At 40.8% G+C, this 25,646-nt stretch overlaps 1 protein-coding gene across 1 annotated transcript in view; it reads right to left on the bottom strand.

Moving 5' to 3' along the window:
• The window catches only part of LOC144781711 (cytochrome P450 2F2-like), a 797,810-nt gene that overhangs the window by 103,133 nt on the left and 669,031 nt on the right, over window positions 1-25,646 (bottom strand). Inside the window, exon 8 of the mRNA XM_078660686.1 lies at window positions 14,272-14,459. Within this exon, the coding sequence (XP_078516812.1) occupies window positions 14,272-14,459 (188 nt within the window). The remainder of the gene's footprint in view (window positions 1-14,271; window positions 14,460-25,646) is intronic.

Raw genomic sequence — 25,646 nt, 5'->3', positions numbered from 1 at the left:
TTTCGTAATTTCTTACGTACATATAGTGAGAGAAGTCTAAAACAGAAAATGAAGATGTTGCAAGACTTAGATCCTTGCAGAGTGAGAGAAAACACAGGTTTGCAAGGGCATTCACTGGCTTGTCTTTCTAGAAAAGTATGTCAGAGTGTTTTTCATCATTTTAGGATGTTAGCAGTGCATCATAACAAAATGAGGAAATTAGTGAGAAGGTTGTATTATGCAAAAAGTCCAGCACTTAAGCTTAAAGAATTAAACAGTGCTCTTTTGCATGGAACTGAATTAGATGTGAAGAAGATTTGTGAAGAAATTGAGATTTGTTATTTTGGTGAAAAAGAGGACAGTGTAGAAATTGACACAGAAATTCAAGGTAATGTGGTAGACAATGTGCAGATTTCAGGTACAGAAAAGTTTGACCAGGGAATTACCAAGTTTAAGGTGAAATCAAGTGAAAGGCCTAATTTTACTTGTGTGTGTTGTCGACGAACTCATTATAAGCATCAAACTAGATTAGTTGATTTATACGTAAAAAGTGAAAAGATAAATAATTATGAGTGGAAGGATTTTGCAACTTATTTGTTGGTGGAGAATTCTTTTGATTTGAGTTCTGATCAGCGTATTTGTAAATATTGTTATAATAAATTAAATGAAAACAGAATGCCTGCTAGAGCTGTTCATAATAATCTTGAGTTGGTAGACATTCCTCCTGAATTGATGGATTTAAATACATATGAATCTATTTTGATTCAATGTGTCCATCCTTTTCAGGCAATTGTTCGCATGGAGCCTAAGATAGGGAAATTGCCTCCTTCAGATTTACAGAGAGGATTAAAGGGAAGAGTTGTTTATTTGCCTCTAGATTTGAAGAAAAATATTGATACAATTGGTGTAGAGAAAGTGGAAGAGGAACCTCTGGTTACTCTAGTTAATGGGGTTCCGACAAAGAGTAAGAAAATCTGGCAAGATTTAGTGGATGTTAGGAAAGTCAAAAAGGCAACGTTGTATTTGGTCAAAAACAATGAGTACTACAAACATGTATGTGTTGGAGCAGAGGAAACAGCTGCAGATGAAGACAGTGATTGTTCTGCTGGCCAAATTGAAAAAGTTGATGTGTCTAGAAGTGAAGAAATATATGAACATTATACTGTTCATCCTTTGCATTCCAAAGAAGTAATGGGGAATGCAATTGACTTGTTTCAAATGAAATCAGCAAGAGGAAGTCCCATTAGTGTATGGGAAGAAAGTTTGGAAGCTCGTTGTTTTCCACATTTATTTCCAACAGGTCGAGGTGGACGATATGACGATCGACCAGTTCAAATTCCTGCATCTGAATATCGAACTTTAAGATTATATGCTGAAGATCCAAGGTTTCGTCAATGCATTCCATATTTGTTTCATCTACTATATGAAAGTGACTTGTCTGGGCTTTCTTATGCAGTAAACCATATACTGAAAAGTGGAGCACATCTGCAAAATGTTTCGGCGAGGGACTTTATGGAGAAAGTCAATCTGCAAGATAATATTTTGGAATCTCATCTAATCAATCTCGCGGCATGTCAGCGTGGTACAAACGAGTATTGGTACCGTCGTCATGGGGAATTGAAATGTATGCTAAGAAACTTAGGAACGCCTACATGGTTCCTCACTCTTAGCTGTGCTGAGTATGCATGGGACGACTTACTTCAATTTCTACGAGAGGCAAATGCAAATATACAAAATATAGAATTCAAAACTCCTGGAGAACTGTGTTCTTTGGATCCAGTGAATGTATGCAGATATTTCAGTCATAGATTTGAAGCTATGATGTCTTTTCTTACCAACAAAAAAAATCCTCCCCTTGGAGAGGTTTTGGATTTCTTTTGGAGAAAGGAGTATCAAGCGAGAGGTCCTCCTCACATACATATGTTGTTGTGGATTAAAGATGCACCCAAATTTGGAACAGATTCGGATGAGACAGTGATGAGCTTCATTGAAGAGTATTCAACATGTGCTGTTCCGAAAACTTCCGAAGAAAACAGTTTAAGGCAACAAGTTTTACGCTTTCAATCCCATCGTTGTGGAAAGTACTGTCGTCGAAAATTCAGAAACAAAGACAAGTTCTACACAAAATGTCGTTTTGGGTTTCCACGACCAGTGATTTCTAAAGCAGGAGTAAATAATTTGATGTCTTCTCTGCGACATACTGTGACGAGGAAATCACCAAAAAATACATACAATTTAAAAAGAAACGAAGAGTCCAAGTACATCAACGACTACAACCCAGTGATTTTGTCCATGTGGAATGCTAACATGGATATTCAGTTCGTTGCTGACAACTCTATTGCTGTGGCTCGATATGTAACGTCTTACATCACAAAAAAAGAAAAGACAGAACTGAGGGAAATGTGGGAGGACATTTCACATGAAAAGAGTATAAGTAAAAAATTATACAGTTTCAGTCTGAAGATGTTGTCCCATCGAGAAATTGGAGCATATGAATGTTCTGATCGGTTATCATCAGCAAGTCTCTACGCCAAGTCTAGAACAATTATTTGGGCGAGTCTAGGTCTTGCTACAACACGAAACCGAGTTTTGAAATCTGTACAAGAAATTGAGTATTTGGCGGAGAAAGAACCAAACAGTACAGATATTTTGAAGACAAACATGTTGGATACATACTATCCAAATAGAAGTAATCATCTTGAGAACAGTTGTTTGTATGAAGTTCTGCAAAACTATATTTATAAGAGGAACATCAGAGAAGATATCAATAATGGAATATATGCTGTCATTGGGTTTGAAGGATGTCTAGTGAAGCAGAGAAAAGGCCATTTGATTAATCATCAAAAATTGAGTTGCAAAAATCCAGAGAAAAGGGAATTTTACTATTTAGCTCTTTTGCAACTCTTTAAGCCATGGCGTACAGAAGAGGAACTACTTGGAGATTTTCTCTGTTACGAAGATTCTTTTAATGCAACCAAGGATACCATAGAATGTCCTGTTTTTCTAAATTATCTGCAAATGTTGAACGAAGAAATAGAACAAGAAACCACAATTGCTGTAGAGATTGCTAGAGACAGTTCTCAAGACAGTCAGAGTTCTACTTCATTGAGTCGGGATCCACTAGGAGGACCAATTATCCAAAATGAAGCTGCCACTGCCATGGATGAGGTGGAAAGAGCTATGTAACAAGCTCAAGATGATGTAGTTAACTTAGAAGATTTGGTGAAACAACTAAACCTTGAGCAGAAACAGATATATGACGAAGTCACAGAACAGATTGAACATGGATTCAGTCATGACAAAAAAGAGTGCTCATGTACATCATTTAAGCCTGTCCGACTGTACGTGAGTGGAGAAGCGGGAACTGGAAAAGGTTTTCTGATTAAAGCAATTGCAACTTAGCTGCAGAAAAGGACTGAATCACCGCTATCTTGTGTTGTTACCGCTCCAACTGGGCTGGCAGCATATAACATTAAAGGGATTACTTTACATCGTTTACTGATGCTACCAGTTGAGCATGATAACAAATTGCAATACCACAAGCTATCTGGAGATACGTGTTCCGAAGTTTCCAGAGTCCTGAAGAAAATGAAACTTCTTATGATTGATGAAGTAAGCATGGTCTCAAATCTAATGCTTGCTTTTGTGCATTTGAGAATGCAAGAAATTCTTAGAACAGAGTATGATGTGTTATTTGGAGGGAAACACATTATTGTTTTTGGAGATCTACTGCAGTTGGCTCCAGTGAAAGGACAACCAGTGTTTAAGATACCAGGAAGTGCCTAGGAAGCATTGGAAACGTTAATATATGGTTAAATTTCAAATATGCAAAACTACTTCAAAATATGCGACAGGCAAAGCATGAAGATTATAAAAATATTCTACAAGATGTAAGAATCGGAAAAGTAAGTGAGCATGGGAAAGAAGCTTTACATGCACGATTAATTTCAAATTTGTATCCAAATGAAAACATTCTTCCAGAGAATATTTTAAAAAAAATTAATGAGAACAAATCTGGGATATGTTTGATGCCAACTCTGCAAGAATGTTCCATCTTCAACAACAAAATGTTAAAGTTAGAAAATGAAGAGATAGTGAAACTGGAAGCTATAGATAAAATAGAGCATATGAGAGCAACAATTATTTTGTCTGAAAATTTGAAATCAAAATTGGATTCATTAGAGAAGACTATATCTAAAACTGCTGGTTTTGAAAAGACTCTGAATGTGTGTTTAAATTGTCGTATCATTTTGAGAAGGAATTTAAATGTTGAAAGAGGTCTGGTAAATAGAGCAATGGGTCATGTTGTTGATTTTGTGAATTACAAAAATAGAGATGGAATTGAAAGTTAAAAAATGTAATTTGATGGCATTGACGAAATAGAACAAATTTGTCGTTGTTCAGCTAGATTTTTGCTTGTAAAAGACTTATATGTTCGCCGAAAACAGTTTCCTGTTTGTTTGGCATATGCGGTGACAATTCATAAATCTCAAGGTTTAAAGAGGGTATGGCATATGTGGCATTATCACGAGTCAGAACTTTATCAGGATTGTACTCGATTGAGTGTGATGAAACAAAGATTTGTGCAGATCTAGATTGTGTTAAAGAATACAATAGGTTAAGAAGAGAGTATGCTCCACATTTGCCTCAATATCCTCTGTTTGAAAAACGTGTGGTGGGCCGAAAAAGAAGAAATGAGAATAATTGCAGTGAGGTAGTAGCAAAAAGACAAAAAGTAGATGAAACTGTAATTGTACGCAGAAAGAAAAAGGATTCTGTTGAAGATGTTGTTGGATTTCAGTTTGAAAACAGTTCTGGTGTCAACTGCTATGCTAATGTAGTGGTTAATGTTGTTGTTTTTCTCCAAACTTTACAAGAACAGATTGTTTAAAATCGGGATCAAAGATTCTGTTGTTTATTGAATTCTGTGTTTGAGAAATGTAGCAGTGATAGAGCAAAAATAGAAAGTGTTTCAGAAATTCGAAATCTTTCAGACATATGTTCTGGTCAAAAACAATTTTCACAGAATATTCAGCAAGATTGTCAGGAATTTTTAATGTATATGTTTGATGTATTGGAAGATGAAGGTGTAGATATAAAAAATCTTTTTAGCCTTTCTTATCAATGGCAGCAAGACTGCGACAACTGTAGTTTATCAAGTACTACTACAATAGACACCGAAAGATTTATATATTTGACTTTACAAGACTGCAAATCAGTGCCTTTTAATAATCTAGTTAAAGCAGCTGATCACAATATGGTGTGTACCCAATGTAAGTCTGCAATGCTGTCCACATTATTTATACAAAATTATGGTCAGTATGTCATTTTAATGTTCCAACGATGTAGACCTGATGGAACTAAATTGACAACTTCTATTAAAAATTTCGTGGCTTCTCAGTTATCAAGAACTTTTGCAACTGTAGCTATTATTTATCATGACGGTCCTTCAACAACATCAGGGCATTATACAATTTATTTAAAATGTCGAAAAGGTTGGACTAACTGTAATGATACTCATTTGACTTTCAAACAACGTTTGCCTTTTGACTTAAAAAATTCATACCTAGTGTTTTTACAACCAAAATTTAAGTAAAGGTAATTGGCCTATGAAGATGGGAGCAGTTAATAAAAGTTAGTCTGCTGTTTAAAATTATATTGTGAGTAAAAGTGTTCAAGATAATATAAATATTCTAGTTGTCATATAGGTACTGTAAATGGATCTCATAGTAAGTAATATCAGTATTATAGGAAATGTTGAATATCAGTGAGCTAGAGATTGTGAAAATGTTGTAGGAGCTTTTCTTTCAGAACGTTGGGAAAAACGGTAATTTCAGACTTTGTTTTGAGTAATTTGAAAACATACTGATACATCAGACACTATTTGGCCTTATGGAAAAGTGAAGGAATAAGCAAAGAGTCATGACTGAACACAAGAAGGAAATGAAAACATTGAAAAATATTTCACATGTTCTTGGAGCTTTTCTTATAGAAAGTCGATGAAATGGAAGTTTTAGAGAACAGCAGAGTGTTTTCCAACGAAAAGGACCCTCATGATGTACTATTTGGCTTAAAAGAAAAGTAAGTGAATCAAAGATTAGTGTACATATGTGATTTGTAAGTTTATATGGGTTTTTTCAACACAATCTTTTAGATTGTGTTTTTTTTTTCCCGCTGTCATATGATGAGTAGTTTGAACTCACTATTTTTAGTGAAATTTAATATATTCTGACAACAGCAAAAATAAACTATGTATCATGTTGTACAAGTTATTCTATAGTTTGTATTGTGTAATTTAAATTGTATTCCCATTGTCTCACACTCACTTTCCTTTTTCCACCCTCTTTCAGTTCTCTTTACTCACTCACACTGTCTTTCTCTCACTCTGTTTCACCGCCGTTCCTTTACTCCACTTCTTTCACAACCCCTCATTCCCATTTCAACTGTCTGCATCCCCTCTCTCCCTTGCACCACTTTTCAGCTTTCAGTCTCTCTGCTTTACTTCCCTTTTCCGTCTTTTCCTCCTTTGCTCTTTTAGTAATTCCTCTTTACTCACTCACCTCTTTTGTCGCAGTCTGTCACTATAACTCACCCACTCTCCCTCACTTATCTTTCTTTGCTCCTTTTTTTGTCCTCTTCTCTCTGTTTTTCGTTCACTACCTCTATGTCCTCAGTCCCTCACTCTCCTTGTGTTATGCTCACTTGTGTTTATCTACCTTCTATCATTTCTCTTACAACAACTTCACTGCTCCTCTCTCATCGTTCTTCATCCCCTTTTCTTTTACTCCGGTTCCATTACTACCCCTCATCTCCCTTACTCATTTTCCTTTCCTCACTCATTGTATTCCACTTCACTCAGTCCTTCCCTTAGTCCCTCTGTCTACTAACTTCCTCACTCCTTTTCCCTCAATCCTTCTAAATTATCCTCTCTCCCTTCATCCCTTCACTCTGTGACTCCCCTTCACTCACTCTCAGTCATCTTCCATTCCTCATTCTTGTAAATGCATCCTCAATCAGACTCCTTTCCCTCTCAGTCATTCCCTTTTTACTTACTCCTGTTTCCTGATTTAGTTTTTCTAACTCACATTCTTTTAGTATCTTTCTTACCTTCAGTTCATTTCTCTCTTCTTCTCTTCCTCTCTGTCACTGAATGTATCTGCCTTACTCTTAGTAATTTGCTCTCCTTCTATTTCTTTTTCCCTCTTTTTCTCCTTCTACATTACTTTTTTTCCCTTTCTGTGTCCTTCACTCTTACTTTATTTCTTAGTACACTTTTATGATTTTTAACCTCTTGACTTGTCTCTTCTATTTTAAAATATATATTGTACTAATTATAACTTATTTTTGTTCTCTCTTTCACAGATACAAAGTGTAGTAAAAACATGTAATTAAATTTACATTAATTATATGGTAAGTGTGACTAAAAAAATGTAGTTTGTCATCGCCCTTTGCTTTAACCTCACTACTATTCTCTCACCCTACCTCACTCTTGTTTCCTTACTCTGCTTCCCTCACTTATTCTTATCCTCCATGTTTACTCTTCTTTCCCTTACTCTCCTACTGCATTCAACTTCTTTCAGTCCCCCTGCTTTACTTCCCTTACCCTCTGTTCCCTTCCCTTGCTCCCTCACTCATTCCCTTACTGATTTACTTCACTCCTCTCACTCCTTCTCTCAGTCCGTCTGTCCTCACAGTTCCTCACTTCCGTTCCCTCACTCTGCCTCTCTTACCGTCACTGTCTCTGTCCCCTCACTCTGTCACTACTCTTTCGTCATGCTCACTCCCTACAACTCACCCACACTCCCTTACTTACCTTTCTTTGCTGCTTCACTCAGACCCTTTCAGTCACTCCTTCCTTTACTCTCTCTGTCTTTTCTCTCTGTCACTCCCCATAACTTACCCTTATTCACTTTTATCCACCCTCTTTCACCCCTCTTTACTTACACTCACTGCTCTTTTCTCACCCTCCCTCACTGTTGTTCCTTTACTCTGATTCCGTCACTACCCCTCATTCCCCATCCTTTACTGTCCTTCCTTTTACTTTCAACACCCACTCACATTTTCCCAGTACCTCTGCTTTAGTCTTCTTCCTCTCTCTTCCCTTCTTTCGCTTCCTTATTCATTTTCTTTTTCTCACTTACACCCTATTACACCTTCTCTCTGTCTTACTATGTAATAAACAGTCCCTCTGTGTTGCTCCCTCTAGCTCTCTTTCTCTTAACATCACTCTCTCTGTGTCTTTCCCTCATGCTCACTCCTTTATTTATTTTTTTTGGTGCGCTCCCCGGTACGCGTACCGGTGCACGTACCCTGGAAAAAAAAGAATGACAGAGTTTTTTAAAAATGTAGTTTTTTTTATAAATTGGAGGTAGTTCTAAAAATAACTTTTTTTTATTCTTTTTGTTTTATATTTTTTTAATTGTTTTTTTAAAACATTTTTTACTTTTTTTGGCTTTTCTGAACACTTTTATATTTTTTTTGTATTTTTTATGGGGAGAAGCAAAAAACAGGGAATTGTAAACGGATCAACTGGAGCAAAAAAAAATCAGGAAAAAATTCTGGTTTTTTGGGCACTTGTGGTTATCACCAGCAAGGTTGATGAGTGTGATACTTTGCTCACCATAGGTAATAGTTTTTCCACACAATGTACAAACGATTTTGTATCGACCAAACTTGGTTTGTATGTTTGGGACCATCTCCCTTGCCTCTGGACCCGATGGAGTGAGTTCTTTGCTTGTTGAGGCTCTGGAAGACGTTTGGGGAAGGTTTCTGCACAGTTCTCTCACCTCTGCCGCAGAATAGTTGTTGGGGTGCAATCGTTGCATGTGGCGAATCATGGTGTGATTCCCAAATGAATATTTTTTGGCAGGGTTCCCCCTGGATAGTACAGCGCCACAGATGAGACAGGTCACCTTTGCAGCATTTACCTTCTTTGCATCCCTTGGGAGTTTAAAAAACTCCCATATAAAGTGCTCCTTTGGTTTATATGGGGGATTGTCTTCAGGCAGGAACTGCCTTCTCTCATCCTCCTCCTCTTCCTCCTCCTCTTCTTCTTCACCACCAATGTGATGTTGTGGTGGCCCTTGTGGTGGTGGTGGTGGTGGTAGTGGGGCAGATGCTCCAGCTGCTGCTGCTAATGTAGCCATTTCTCTATCAATAGAAGCAGGTCTTCCTCACTCAAAGAACAAAGTGAGAATGAGGAAAAAAGGTGGGGGCTTTCATCATTTGGAAAACAAAACTGTTCTGAACCAATGAAAAGTGTTATTTTCAGGTCACATGACCCAGGCTTTCATCATTTGGAAACCAAAACTGTTCTGAACCAATGAAAAGTGTTCGTTTCAGGTCACATGACCCGACGCGCTTACGCTACGCGCCCCGGTGCGTGCCCGGGGGCGCTTACGTTGTGCGATCGTATGCGCTCGGGCGCTTCCAGAAGCGCTTACGCGGTGCGTCATAAGACGCATCACGCGGCTACGTGATACGTCACGATGATGTTTTCGTTCGCGGCATTGGCGCTAATGGGACGCTCCCCGGTATGCGCACCGGGGCGCGCCGCAAGACGGCGCTTACCGGTGCGCTCATCGGTACGCGCACCGGGAGCGCTCCAAGGCAAAAAAACAAAAAAAAATTACATAAATATACAATATAGGATTCATTATAAAATAGAAATTAGCTATTAAAAAACCTACGAAATTCACTGAAAAAACCATAGGTTTCACACCAGTTATAGTTAGGAATTAGCATTTAAAAAACCTATTAAATTCACTGAAAAAACCATAGGTTTCACACCAGTTATAGTTACCAGGAAATTTTACTCGCATAAAACCATTGAAATTCCCACGTTATAGTTAGTTGGACTCACTATAACTTGCGCGCCTGCAATACACTGCTGATGACATCACATATTACATCACTCATGACATGGTCAGTGACATCACTCATGACATCACTGATGACACCATCCAGTGAATGTGTGTCTTTCTGAAAAATAAATATGTGTTATATATGTATATGTAAAAGTTGATCGAAGAATAAATGTTTAAATAAGTGTTTACATGGATGTTTTTTAAAAAAAAATTGATTGGTTAAGTGCCTTATTAAGTGTATCTTAGTGAATACATATATTAGTGAGTAATGTTTACATATTTAAATATATGTATTATTGTTTCACTTTGTGTATAAGTGGTTGCATGGGTTGGTGAGTAGCTACATGTGTATGTATATGGGTTATTAGATGTTTTTCTTAGTATCAGTATGAGTGTTTGTATGGTTTGGTGGGGGTATTACTTAGCACATAGATGCATGAATGACTGACTCTATCTTTGTATGTGTTTTGAAGACAGCATATGTGCAGGACTGTATGGGTGGATGAGTGTGTATGTGTGTGTGTTAGTGAGTGAATAACTGTCTCACTAGTGCTGCAAATTCGCTCAGCATTCGTCAGGACCTAAATTAAGTCCTCCGGTGGTGTACGCGCGTTATGGCGCACCCTCCTGTGAGGCTCTAAAGGTGAAAAATTATTTTTGAAGTTTAGACCATATAATATTATTCACGGTTAGTCGCCGTGATAGCTCACTGCGATTTGCAGGAGCACAAAAAACCTGTGGAGAGGGAAAGAAAAAGACAATACAAAATAACACATAATGACACACACTGACATAGAATAAGCTCATCGTAATAGCAAATTATAGTGCATAGCACAATGTCAGAATGGTGTCAAAGCCATTATTTTATTATATTAGGGTGATCATTCCCAGGCACTCTGAAATTCACAGAGAGCCTTCAAGGTTTTTGATGTCCCCCATCGGTAAAGTGAAAGACTTTTCCACCCCGAGGTGACTTCAAAGGCTGTATTACAGCTGCTTTTATATAATTTAAAGAATTTTTCACATTTAGAGCCTCACGGGAGGGTGCGCCATAACGCGCGTACACCACCGGAGGACTTAATTTAGGTCCTGACGAATGCTGAGCGAATTTGCAGTTGTTACAGCAGAAACATGTTGACCAGTTATTTGTGTTAAAGGACACAGGTTTCCTGAAACAGAACCTTGTAGTCCGCCACTTTGTTTTTAACCTAATACAGGTTGGTCGGTATTAAGATTTTTGTACATGCCCCACCTTGTATTTTTAATTTTGCACCCACAGTTACACTCACACCCTAATTTGGGCACTGTTGCACTCACCACATCCCGCTCCGCTGTAGATCAGGCGTCGTAGCACGCTGGGGAGGCATTCGGCCACCCCAGCGGGGACCCAATGATGAAGCATGTCACCAACTAGTGGTGAGTGAGGGTCCTTTTACAAAAAAGATGTGATTTTGCTTTCCCCCTGGAAATCACACAGGGACTTTGGTTCCCCTTGGGAATATTTTTCTCCATAGGGGTCTCTTTGTTCTTGCGGGGGGAGGTAAGAGGCATATATATAAAGAAAAAGACACTAAAAACCTTTTGTTGAATTATTCTTTGTTCATTTGCACCTAGTCACTCCTTAGTTGTTGTTAAAATATTGATTGGGGTACAGGAGTGCCTGCTCATGCCCTTACTCTCTAGTTGTTAATTGATATATATTGCGCAGCGCACAGCTGCGAGAGTTTAAGTTTTCTGAAGTAGCGTAAGAGCTTTGTCTGTAAAATCAATCCACCATGGAGGATCAGTGTCTCTCCTTTTCCAAAGAAGAAGTGGTTGCTTTATTAGGTGATAGTACCCCAATTTATGACCCTTTTCTAGTACATACCATCTTGCAAAACCGGCGACTGGGATAAGTTAGGTGACCTAAAGCGCAATGACTCAAGTGTATCTCCAAGGCCCCGCTGGATGAGCCGACTGCCGGCCTGTAGCCTTGAACTTAAAAATCCATATGTAAGACACTCTTTTAATCATTACACTAACTAATATCAGGCACTATGAATTTTGGCATGGTTTAGGGAGTATTGTCTATACTACTATAATATTCGCACCATCTATCTCATTGGGGATTTGAACCCCGAATATAGGCATATTATCAGACACTACCTCTTTAAGAGCTGGAGCCTAGCGTAAAGGACTTTACGTTAAGCTACCCACGTGATCCGAACTTCCTCGCACTGCAAGATAAATGCGATCCCGGGAATGCACACCTCACTTCCGGGGAGACAGCAGCTCAGAGTGCAGGTATAATGCGGGGAGTCGCGAGTGCTGAAGTAAGTCACAAGCTCTAATTTGATTTAGCGGCAACAAAGGAAAACATTTTCTGTCCGTGGGATAACATCTTCTCTCCCCTTTGTTGAGATAGACACCGCATGAAGGCATCCCGAGCTGTCTCCACCCACGAGGAGAGTCCATTGCTCTCGTAACGTGAGTGTTTGTGTTTGTATGTCGCTACTGTTAAAAGCACCACTGAAATCTTACCAGGGGCCCCTTCTTTCACTGGGTTTCCAGGTACTAGTAGAAGAGGCACGATACTATTCAGGACGAAGCACGATAGCTACATTCTCTTTAATTATGACTTTTGGCAGTGTCAGGATGAGTAAAGCATACTCCCTCTACATCCTGCCTATATTAAATAAAAGCAGCTGTAATACAGCCTTTGAAGTCACCTCGGGGTGGAAAAGTCTTTCACTTTACCGATGGGGGACATCAAAAACCTTGAAGGCTCTCTGTGAATTTCAGAGTGCCTGGGAATGATCACCCTAATATAATAAAATAATGGCTTTGACACCATTCTGACATTGTGCTATGCACTATAATTTGCTATTACGATGAGCTTATTCTATGTCAGTGTGTGTCATTATGTGTTATTTTGTATTGTCTTTTTCTTTCCCTCTCCACAGGTTTTTTGTGCTCCTGCAAATCGCAGTGAGCTATCACGGCGACTAACCGTGAATAATATTATATGGTCTAAACTTCAAAAAGAATTTTTCACATTTAGAGCCTCACGGGAGGGTGCGCCATAATGCGCGTACACCACCGGAGGACTTAATTTAGGTCCTGACGAATGCTGAGCGAATTTGCAGTTGTTACAGCAGAAACATGTTGACCAGTTATTTGTGTTAAAGGACACAGGTTTCCTGAAACAGAACCTTGTAGTCCGCCACTTTGTTTTTAACCTAATACAGGTTGGTCGGTATTAAGATTTTTGTACATGCCCCACCTTGTATTTTTAATTTTGCACCCACAGTTACACTCACACCCTAATTTGGGCACTGTTGCACTCACCACATCCCGCTCCGCTGTAGATCAGGCGTCGTAGCACGCTGGGGAGGCATTCGGCCACCCCAGCGGGGACCCAATGATGAAGCATGTCACCAACTAGTGGTGAGTGAGGGTCCTTTTACAAAAAAGATGTGATTTTGCTTTCCCCCTGGAAATCACACAGGGACTTTGGTTCCCCTTGGGAATATTTTTCTCCATAGGGGTCTCTTTGTTCTTGCGGGGGGATTTAAGAGGCATAAATATAAAGAAAAAGACACTAAAAACCTTTTGTTGAATTATTCTTTGTTCATTTGCACCTAGTCACTCCTTAGTTGTTGTTAAAATATTGATTGGGGTACAGGAGTGCCTGCTCATGCCCTTACTCTCTAGTTGTTAATTGATATGTATCATCCAACAGCCAGGTCTGGTGTACAGCATGCAGTCAGTCATCCTTCTCAGGAAAGGGCTGCAATTCAGGTGAGCAAGAGTTTGGGCGAACGCAACAAGCCTGTCTAAATGCTCCTCTGCCTAAGCAAGGGCTCATGTGGCTATATATTAAACTAAACCCATGCATTCAGCACCTGAGCTCCAGATAAGCCACATCTTGCTGATTCTACCCACCCAGGACTCTCGCTTACAGACAGCAATCCATAATTCAATTTGCACGGAGTACCTTGTACAACGTGTTCTAAGGGATTATAATGTAATTACCAGGAAAAATACATGTAAGCAATTATTTCCAGAGTACACTGATGTGCAAGCAAAATGTGTTACAAAGTTCACTGTTTACAATGTGTCAATTTAACACATGAATATGTACAATGGAAGTGTTTGTCCACTGGGCCTATGCAACCATATGCCAATCAGTTAGGCTTGCTCACTCATGCTCACTATATAAAACGTCTCCCCAACTTTTAGGACCCAGTACTTTGAAATGTCACCAGTCTTCAATGCAAAAAGATTAAATTTATTGGTCAGAGTCCCCAACTTTAATAATTGGAAAACTTGCATACATATTTAAAAGCATCTATTTAATTTCATGCACTACAGGAGAGAGTGCTATCCAAACTAAAAGCCCTTCTTTCTGTTCACAGCGTTAAACCCCCTCGCATGTGTTCTGTACCTTCGGGAACTTGTATCCTCCAAACTCTATGTCCTTTGTAGCAGCGCGAGTGAGGGAAAGAGGAATGACGTCACCAAATCTCTGTATTTCATGAATGACTGCCTTCGTGTAGGGCATCTGATTCTTGTGTTCAATGGATGGGCTTTGATTCCGGCCAATTACACGATCTATCTCCTCCTGGACATTTTCTGTAAAGAAATCCAATAATTAGCTAAAAAAAAAAAAATGATTGCAAACTTTGTCCTGAGGCCGGTTAATAGGTCTATATGTGACCCATCTTATAATCATTAGTGGCAAAACAGAACGATGTAAATGGTGTGAGTTCAAATTGTGCTTGAAATATATGCTTTAAAGGTAAGAGTGATCTTCCACCTCAAGTGCAATAGTTCTTACGAAGACACATATCATTCAGTAACAAATGTATAGAGCAGACTTGCCTTACAATTTAATTGACTATTTGCCTTACAGTAATATCCCCTATAAACACAACGACTGACACTTCAGTAAAACGCTTACCTTAAAACACATTAATACATACCTATAAATAACACATTCTTAGGACACTGGAATTAATCAATAAAGGGGATATTCGCCTCAGGATAATGTTACATTTGTGAAGTTCTGTAGTCGAGTCAACAGATAATGAGTGCCCCTTATTTGGCCCCATTAAATCTGTCCATCCGTCTTTCAGAATGATCTCCAGCTGGTGGAGTAAAAAGGGATTACAACAAGAGCCTTGAGGTTCCCTTGAAAAATGAGAAATTGCCAGGGTAATCTGAGTCTTATTACCCGGTCATTACTCATTCTGCTCCGAATTTTCATTCTGAGATTTCAGCTGATTTCAGCCCAAGGCCCTGGGTGAGAATTACTGGGTCTGCAAATTCACCATGGACCTTATAATTCCAAATGGGCAGGTAACGTGTGGTGCAGAAATTATGCAAGAACCTCTTAATGTACCCCCTTCTGCGAAAGTGGGAGTCTGGTATTGAAACACAAATTAAAAGTCCTGGTAGTTTTCTTCCAACATGTGGGAGTAATTTATGTATTTTCCTGTTGAAGACCGCCAAGCTGTGTCTGGCAGTCCCAAATAGGGAAAAAAATATATTTGGAAATTTGCTCTAAAAAAGGAGTGTATTTGATGGTACGTTGTCCAGTGGTCTAATATGATTTGGGCCGTCAGTCAGAGGTTTCCAGCAGCAGAGTTAGAGGAGGTTTCACAGGCAGAAACATGACAGTTCATCCTTCTCTAAAAAGAGTGGACAAACAGGGAGTTTGTCAGTCAGGGTTCTCCGCCTCGAACCCCAGAATGTCGTAACTAGAAAAGGCTGTTGTTCATTTTGAAAGTACAAATGGCAAGCTGGTGAAACACATATGTGTCCTTGAACAGAGTAGACTGGAGGAGATAAACAGAAGAACCATATAATGACCATCCGTGTAAACTCCCTGCAAGATTTTGTAGAACAATGGTGGCTTTCACAATTTGTGTGAGTAGGATAAGAAGAGGCCTATTATCAAAAACTAGTGAAAATTATCGCTAACTAAGCTTAGCGACATATTTTCTATCGCCGTGCTTCGCCTGATTTTATCGCAGAGATAATGTGCTATTAGCAACGTTTATCTCAAATGCGATAACATTTCAGGCGTTAGCAGCGAAATGCGAGAATATCGCTGAGAATCCAGCGATATTCACGCATTATCGCTAACAGGGACTTAGCCAAAATATCCAACTCCCATTGGATATAATGGCTAAGAACTGGTCTGAGCAGGCGTTTGTTTTTGGAGATATTCGCGCTTAGCGTGAATATTTCCATCGCTACGCCTGCCTTGCTAATAGGCGAAAGCGACGTTAGCGACTGCTTTCAGTCGCTAACTGGTTGGGTACGCCCACTTTGCATGTCATTAGCGATAAATATCGCTGACATGCAAAGCTAGCCCCAAACCGCTCGCTATCGCTTAAAAGCTGTTGCTAACATCAGTTAGCGACAGCTTGCTAATAGGGCAATATAATTATAGCCGCTTAGTGGCCGAAAACGGACGCTAAAGCGGCGATAATCCAATATGGCCAGGCTTGATAATATGCCCCTTTGTCCCCACATCTCAACATACATTTCCCCTTCGAACCCGCTACTGAGTATGGCTAGAAGTGGCAGCTCATTAGTTCTCCTGCACACTGCTATTTGGCTGATGGTAGAAGTGTGGGGGGGCAGCAGTTTCTGTTTATCAAGGCGAGGATGTTTCTAGTTGGGCCTGCACTTGTGTTTGTCCCCAATTACTGATTCAAGAAGGCTGATGACATCCAGAGAGTTCTCACATTATTGCGTACGTGTTTTGGGTACTTCTTACTTGGAACCAGACATATGCTACTTGCTCTGAGAAGCATCAATTTAAGCAAAGTCTGTGTAGGGAGAGCAAACTGGAAATTACATTTGAAATACAACTGGTTCTATAGCATGGGAATGGGAATCCAAATTCTGTGTGGAAAATGTGCATAAAAGTGTGATCCAAACTGCCCACTTAATTCGAGTTCCAAGTTCTTCATAACCAAGAAAGAGAATACTTCACAGAGTAGTCAAAGGCCTCCTGTGAGACCAGGGCTGGTGTCTGCATGATAGCCAGTATTTCAGAATTGAGGGTTATCATCTGAAGTCTGCATTTTCTCATGGAGGAACCCAGGATCTGCCCAATGCCTAAAAGCCAGCCTGCTTTCTGAGACAGGGAAGGAATCTGACTGGCTCTGCAAGTAATGGGACTGTCAAGGAGGAGAAGCCTAGCCAGCAAGAGAAAAACACAAAGAAAACAGACTATTCGAGAGAAATATCGATGCTAGGGGTGACCCATGCTGACAGCTGGGCAACAGGTATCTCTCCCCTCCCACCCACAATATTTCACAGGTTCAAAGACCATCATGCATGCCTGGTAATCACTGCAGGCCACAATCTTGTGCTGCCCCTGTCAACAATGGAAGAAGCTGAGTTGCAGGTCAGTGGCTAAGAAGGCTGCTACTGCCAGGGATGGTGGTGGCTGCAACTGTCTTGTCATACATACTGCCCACATTCGGAGATTGGAGGGCTACAACTCCCAAGGACATTATGACCACTACAACATGACCCACAGAACTTCATCTGTCTGTCAAATCCAATTTTAAAGGGAGGTCATCGTGCATGCCGAAGACACGAGCTGCACACAACCTTTCCCCTATGCCGCTTTAACGCATGGGCATGCTGGGCAGTTGCCTGGGGGCCCCACGAGCATAGGGGCCGCATGCGAATCTATGCACAGACCAGAATTATTTGTATTGATTTAATCTTTGCTGTACAGCATGTTTTTTTTAATGTGAAAACATTTATTTTGTAGGAGGTACTAATTAAAATATGTTTCTTTTATCGATATTTTACATTTTTATTCCTGTCAGTGGTTTGGTAGGCAGGGCCCAGTGTAATGCTTGGCCCGGGGGCCTATAATGCTGTTAAAACGGCCCTGCCTCTCCCCATGACTGCTGCAGAATCAACAAGGTAAGTGATGCGGGCTTCGGCCTGTGATCGTAAGAGAGAGAATGTAACATGCGCTGAAGACTCAAGTATGAGGCTTGAGACTTTTCTGCTGATATCTATAACAAAGGTAAGAAACAGTGAACTGATTGCTCATATGAACCTGTGGGGTCAGCATAAAGTGATCTACATCTGTGCCTAATTCATGCGTCTGCCACAGAGTACCAGGATTATAACGGTGAGGGTCACCAGGATAGGAGAGTGCACTGGAGGTGAAGGGGGTGTAGCTCCCACTGAGGATGGTGACCAGAGGTACCACACCATATTTGCTATTCAAATTGCATTGTGTAGCATTTAGTTCTGTGTTGTGATTAAAGTAGTTTATTTTGCATAAATACAATCACTGGGCTGTACATTACGTTATTGTGTCTGTTAGTTATCCTCACTTCCATGGGTGTCAAGTGTGAAAAGTACAGAGCCATCATAGGACGAGCGCTAGGTCTCTAGTGGCAAACATCTTCGCCCACCATGGTTGGGGTCCAGTAGCCCCTGACTTCCCTGTGGCACCCCTGAACTAGGTCTGACAGCATGCATCTTCATTGCATCTTGCAGGATCCGATTTTGCCCTTCAAATGTGATTTTTTTTTACCTCTATGTGTATATCCAGGCTGCTCAAGGTGCTTTTCATAGAGACTAGAGTCTTCCCCTTGTTAACAATTAAATTCAGTTTCACAATCACATTACTCTGATACAGCGGATGTATGTCAGTACAACGCGATCTAAAAGATCGCGGTACTTGACAACGCTGTTTTTACAACGCAAGTCGTTACAACGACTTGCGTTGGAGGGCGCGGATTTTGGAATCTTATAATTTTATATTCCAACACCAGTCCACGTAACAGTAGGGAAGGTGTTGGAATATAAAATTACAACATTCCTTGCCCAACAGCGCCATCCAGCGCAAGTCGTAGTAACGACTTGAGTTGTAATGGCAGCGTTATAAAGGCACTGCGGTGTAAATACCGCGTTGTAAACGATGTTTCCCGATACAGCATCCCAGAGTGCTTTCTTTCTCATCAAATTTCTGACATATATATCCTTTATTGTTTGATTAATTAAAATCTTACAATAAAACAAATTCATGCAATGATCCATTATATACAGTTTAAATAGCAACAATTCTTTTAAAATGGAATACATCTTATATGATGAGTATTTTTGATAAAATCCTTTACAATAAGATAAGGATAAAGCAATCAATAATATTTTAAAAGGGCAGAATATAAAGTAATTATTAATTTTATGTTTCCTGGAGTTCTAATTTTTAACACACTTTAGTTAAAAAATTTGCCAGAGCAGAGTTCAAAGGTAAATCCTCTGGGGAAAGACATACGATCAGTGCCTGTCTGCAAGTTCTCACCCCTGTTTGATTAAATAGACTTTAATACAGTTGCTCTTTCATTTATCAGTTCAGAAGAGAGACATAAAAGATGGAAAATGTTCACCTCCCCAGATTTGCACAGCCTACATACAGTATCCTTTTCATGCGTTTTCCAAGGTGGTAGATGGCATAGACCTGGCAGTACACCAAAACGTGCTTTAATAAAGATTTGTTTATTTTTCCGCGACCATGGCTTGTTCAGGTATTTGTAAAACCATTTATTATGGGCCATGCATGCTTCCTTTTTGCAAAAGTGGCCTTGTCGTTTAGCAATGATAAATGATCTGTTGTTTTATTAACAATTTTCTTAAATGATTCCTGAGTAATAGAGGAGTCCCAAACCGTTTAAGCTTAAATTCTTCCAAGGCCGCATCCAAGTGTTTCCAAGCTGGTGATTTGATGTTGCCACTAATTTATCTCCAAATTAACTGGGACATTAAGTTGTCTTGGTTGTTTTTTATTCTATACCAGACTTTAATTATATGTCCCTTTCGAGCATACATCTGGTTATTTAGACCGAATTCCAGTCTGACTTGTGCTTGTGAGGCGTTGATGGGCAAATGGAAAAGGATTTTACATTTTTTTGAGGTAGCATTGTTGATAATAGCTGCATCTTTTCCATTTAATCTTTGCTGTACAGAATGTTTTTTAATGTCAAAACACTTATTTTGTAGGAGGTACTAATTAATATAAGTTTCTTTTATCGATAATTTACATTTTTATTCCTGTCAGTGGTTTGGTAGGCCGGGCCCAGTGTAATGCTTGGCCCGGGGGCCTATAATGCTGTTAAGACGGCCCTGTCTCTCCCCATGACTGCTGCAGAATCAACAAGGTAAGTGATGTGGGCTTCCGCCTGTGCTCGTAAGAGAGAGAATGTAACATGCGCTGAAGACTCAAGTATGAGGACTTGAGACTTTTCTGCTGATATCTATAACAAAGGTAAGAAAGAGTGAACTGATTGCTCATATGAATCTGTGGGTCAGCATAAAGTAATCTGAATCTGTGCCTAATTCATACCTCTGCCACAGAGTACCAGGATTATAACGGAGAGGGTCACCAGGATAGGAGAGTGTACTCGAGGTGAAGGGGGTGTAGCTCCCACTGATGATGGTGACCAGAGGTACCACACCATATTTGCTATTCAAATTGCATTGTGTAGCATTTAGTTCTGCTGTGTGATTAACGTAGTTTATTTTACAGAAATACAATCACTGGGCTGTACATTACGTTATTGTGTCTGTTAGTTAGCTGTTGAGTTCAGAGCAATTTCCCCTATGTTATTTCCCTAAGAAGTCTGTGACTGTTCATCCTCACTTCCCTGAGTGTCAAGTGCGAAAAGTACAGTGCCATCATAGGACGAGCGCTAGGTCTCTAGTGGCAAACATCTTCACCGACCATGATTGGGGTACAGTAGCCCCTGACTGCCCTGTGGCACCCCTGAGCTAGGTCTGACAGCATGCATCTTCATTGCATCCTGCAGGATCCGATTTTGCCCTTCAAATTTGATTTTTTTTACCTCTATGTGTATGTCCAGGCTGCTCAAGCTGCTTTCCATAGAGACTATAGTCTTCCCCTTGTTAACAATTACATTCAGTTTCACAATCACATTACTCTGATACAGCATCCCAGAGTGCTGTCTTTCTCATTAAATTTCTGACATGCATACATAGACACCACTCCCTGGCTGGTCAAACTATTATAGTGATTCAAGTGGGAGAAGATGTTGCAATCACACTGTCCCTGCAGCAGAAAGTAAAACCTGTTGCAGCCCACATCAAGCTTTCACACTTATGCAGTTGCAAGGCACGGGCTACCGTCAGGAACTGAGATGAGAGACTAGGGGGTGCACTACCGAGATTCCCCAGGGCCGGTTGTTTCTTCCTGGACATCTACCAGCCACTGGGGACGTCCTGGACCTCTCTCCTCCTGGGTAGGCTCTTCTCCTGCAGGGCACACAGGTGTCTTCATGGAAGGTACACAGCTCCTCCAGTAGACCTGTCAGACTTCAGGTGATACCTCCCTCACTTTGGGAAGGAAGCGGTCAAGACGACAAGAGCCATTCCTTGACCATGTAGAACTCAGAACTGGAACAAAATGGCGTGAGTGGGATTTCACTTTTAAACACAACCTCTAGAGAGGCAATGTGGATCCATTGTCTCAAACTATAGAACTGCTATAGGGTTATTCTCCTTTCTTGTGTACTTTTCAGGCTCTTATCCAAAACACAGTGTTTGTTGATGGTGATGTTTCTCACAGCAGGCACCAACTGGACTGTCTTCTTTCCAGAGCACCAACAGCAGAGGCACAAGGAAGTATGACATTTCTGTACCTGTTTGTCATCAGCCTAACTGTAATCAGGGAAAAAAGCAAAAGCCAGGCCTCACCTAAAGACTTCCTCACCTTTCACAATAGAATGTACAGTCCCGCCCTTCAAACTTGCCTTCCACCAAATGGCAGCACTCTGGAAGAATAACCAGATGCTTTTTGCTACACAAAAAGGATCATACAATGTCTAGAGGCAGCCTTGTCACCACCTTCCTCACAGAGCCTCCACAGAGGGTGCACACTCTAGAATAATATTTTGTTTTTCCAGTTCATATTGGTATATATTATCGTTTACTCAGAGTGCAACCCAGCTGTTGTTTTTGCTTTAGCCCAAGGGTTTTGGCATTCAAATAAAACCACAACTTTTCACAGGTGGTCCAGTAGGCCTCACCCTGGTGACACAAATGGAAAGATCTGGTCACACTATCTATTCCATTCAAACAAGGTATAATGCCACCAACGCGCTATGTGCTATACTCATGACAGGGACAGCAGTCCACTGTCTGTAATGAGGGCACATGGGGTGTGCCCCTCCATGTCATAAGGCTGGTCTAAGACCTCTCCTCCTGAAACAAGTTTAGGCTTCTCCATGTGACACCAGGGCCAATATAAAAGTCAGGATACTAGATATACTCACAGATGAACACTCAAGGCAGAGGATAACACCCATATACCATGCAGGTGACATTCTCATCCCAACACACATGTAATATTTCGAAATGAGGAAACATGAGAATACCAGCGCTTTAGCACCCAGTAAATAGGCCATATTTACCCCACTGTGGAGTTACCGACACAAGGGTACCGGAAACTCCAAGGGTGGGGAAAATCCACCCCATTTCAATTAAAAGCCTGAGGGTGCGCTAAGGAATGAGAAATTACCCAGCAAATTGGAAATTCCATGTCCAATTCTCCAGTAATTCCTCACTTTGGACCAGACTTTCACCTGAGATTTTGGCTTCGTTTAGCTGCCGAAATCTCTCTGAGAAAGTTAAGTGATCTACAGTGTTTACAAAAATCTCAGAAATCTGATGGGGCCTCTAACTGCTGGTACCAGAGCCGCCTGAATTAAAAGGCAGCTTGTAATGAGGGCCTTAAAGTCATAATGATGTCCTGCTTTCATTCTATGCCACAAGCCAACAGAACGCTGGTCATGCCTGCAGTACCCAATCACGTGTTAGGTGCATCTGCAGTAAGAACCTAAAAACATGCACCCGCCCCATCACCAGTTGAGTACCCACTGCCCACAATCAACACTACCAAGCATAGCCAGTGATATTTGTGACACTCCTGTATATGCAAATAGTGCCCCCATCACATATATAACATCACTAGTGCCAGCACAGCCTTACCATATGTCCCTTGTGGTAATGCTGTGATGACACTCAACGAAAATGATGGTCTCCTGTCTGAGGGGAGGAGTTCATGGCTATCTTACTCACCCAATGTAAATAAGACCAAATCCTCAGGGAGGTGGTTAAGGAAGCTTTGCCCTGCCATTCCCACAGATGGATGAGATGGAGTGGAACAAAGTTACGGGTTGACAAACCTGTTAAGCAGGGAGGAGTGGGTGGAACTTACCGCTATATGTATCAACAAACCATTTTGCATTTCCTAAATAGCGAATTTTAAGGAATCGCTATTTAGGAAATGCAAAACGGTATGTATGTACAAAATCGCTTTCCAATAGCGATTCCTTAGCATTCCTTAATTTGAGATTAGCAAATTGTCAATCGCAAATTACCCCTTCATTTCCATGGGCCAGGAGGCCCATAGGAATGAAAGTGCAATTTGCAATTAGCACTTTGCTGATCGCAAATTAGGGATGTTTCCAAGGGTGCAGGGGTGTCTCAAGAACACCCTGCTGCACCCCTGAAAAAGACATTTGGGGGCATATGGCGCACATACATGCCCTAAGGGCATGTATGGGCGTCATATGGCACCTTTGGTTTTTATCAAAAAAGATTTTTGATAAGAATTCGCAAATTACCACCAACTAGAAGTTGGTGGTAATTTGCTACTCCTTAATGGCATTTTTTGCATTTTATTTGTTTGATACATTGCATTTAAGGAATCGCAAAATTTGCAATTCCTTAAGTGCAATCGCAAAATAAGGATTAGCAAATTTTGCTAATCCTTATTTTGCATCAAACTTGTTTGATACATTCCATTTGTCTATTTAGCATTCGCAAAGGCCGAAATTCGCAGAATTTCGGCCTTTGCGAATGCTAAATAGCTTGATACATATAGCGGTTTGTCACAACAAGGAGGAAGCCGAGAAGGACAACAAGGGCATCAACCTGCTAATTTACGGCAGTCTGAGACCCCTGGAGTGTACCTAACCTGTCCTCCACCACCTTAATCTTCTGCTCTAGGGTCTTTGTGTGTTTCCACAAATCCCTCAGTAAATTCTCCTACCTGGGTCTTTCGGCTGTACTGTTCATGTTGCAATAGGACCAAGATTGATTTGCATAATTACCATTGGCTACGGTATTTTAAGCAAGCCAGCTATCACTCAATTTGTTTTCTTTATTGTAAATCTACGTGCAACAGGTATGACCAGATGTAGGTCCTGTGCTCACTGCGCCAATAGACTTCAGCTGCACCCTGCTGGCGAGACCCAAATAGGCAGAAACTGGTCTCGTTTCACTTTGCTTCCATTTAGTGTATTCCTGGCCTGGTAGTTTGCACTAGACGGTTCCTATTGGGGAGATGACTCGGCTGATTTGCATACAGCTGGTTCAGGTCTGAAAAGACATGGTAGCAAAAAAACAATGGATTTATCACATCTTACGCTCAAGTTGTGACTCAAAACTGCAGGTTCCATTCACCATCATGACTCTTTGCACAACAGGGACGGGTATTCTTCCTATCCACTCAAAACCACATTACACATCTTTTGCCACCAAGATTAAAAGTGTAGAAGTGTCGAGACTGTGGATAGCAGGCCAATGGTAGCTGGCTCACCAGAGACGACATGGAGGGACGTTTTGGGGCACCAAGGTTTCACTTTCTGTGGAGATTGGTCCTAGTCAGCATAAAAGGGAAGTTTACCAGTACACCTTTGGTTGTGCGTTGTCACTTGGCTCGGAGTTCCTGATCCTTTACTGTTTCTCCCCTCTCGGTACCTCTTTGTTCTAGTTTTTAGCCATTTCGTTAGAGTTGTTGTACTGTGTTTCATTGTTCTCCACTTGCCTTCTGCATAACAGTTTAATCAGTCTATGCGTCCCTCTGGTTTCCATGTATCGTAAGCCTATTCAATACAGTTTTTGAACATGATATTTTTGCCAGTCTACATTTCGGTGTCGCTGGTGTCCTGTCTACCATCCAACCAATGATGCAGTGGGAATATACCAGGACGGCTCCAGTGTCTGCTGCCTCTCCCTACCTCTCTCACCACCCCTTCCCATGCTTTTAACCAACTTCCAGACTGGAGTGTTCCTGCATCACACAAGATGAGGTAAAGGGGAGGCTGAGCCTAATAACGGGACTCTATTGCCAGATAGTCATCATTTCTACAAGCACTGAGCAGCATTTTTCAAATCTTTTTTTCGTGCCTTATTTCACACAGCATTTTTACATTCTTAACTAAGAATAACAGGCCTCGTGAGTCAACGTCTCCATGCTCCATCCTACCTCCTGTATTGCTGGCAGGGGGCTGCCTTTTATTAACTGAAGTGTCTATAAAACAGGTCAGGCTTTTGGCGGTTGCCACCAAGTGTCAGGTATGCTTCCTCCAACCTCCAAGGGTTCCATGTGTTTTACAATGTCTGTAGAAAAAGAAAGTAGAGGCATTTGGCCCAGTGATGATGCAATGAGCCACAATGCTTCTCTGCACTCCCTCTGTGTATATGTGTGTGTGAATATGAGCAACTGCACTGTGCTGCACCTGCTTCTCTAAGGCCACTTGCCCAGTCATCTCCTGCATTCTCTGCAGGCAGATTTCTAAAGTATGTGAGAGCTCTGTGATGAAGAAGATCATGTGAGATGGATACTATTTTATTCCCCTAACCAAAGTAGGTGGTCACTGATGCATTTACTAACCATTCAGGCTCCAAATAATCCACAGGTCACACAGGAATCCTGTAACATTGCTGCACCCACTAAAAAGCAGCGCCTGT

Source organism: Lissotriton helveticus, chromosome 9 (genome assembly GCF_964261635.1).
Source record: "Lissotriton helveticus chromosome 9, aLisHel1.1, whole genome shotgun sequence".
NCBI classification, from domain to species: Eukaryota; Metazoa; Chordata; class Amphibia; order Caudata; family Salamandridae; genus Lissotriton; species Lissotriton helveticus.
Note: the sequence above shows the minus strand (reverse complement) of the source record. Positions and strands in the feature narration are given on the sequence as shown.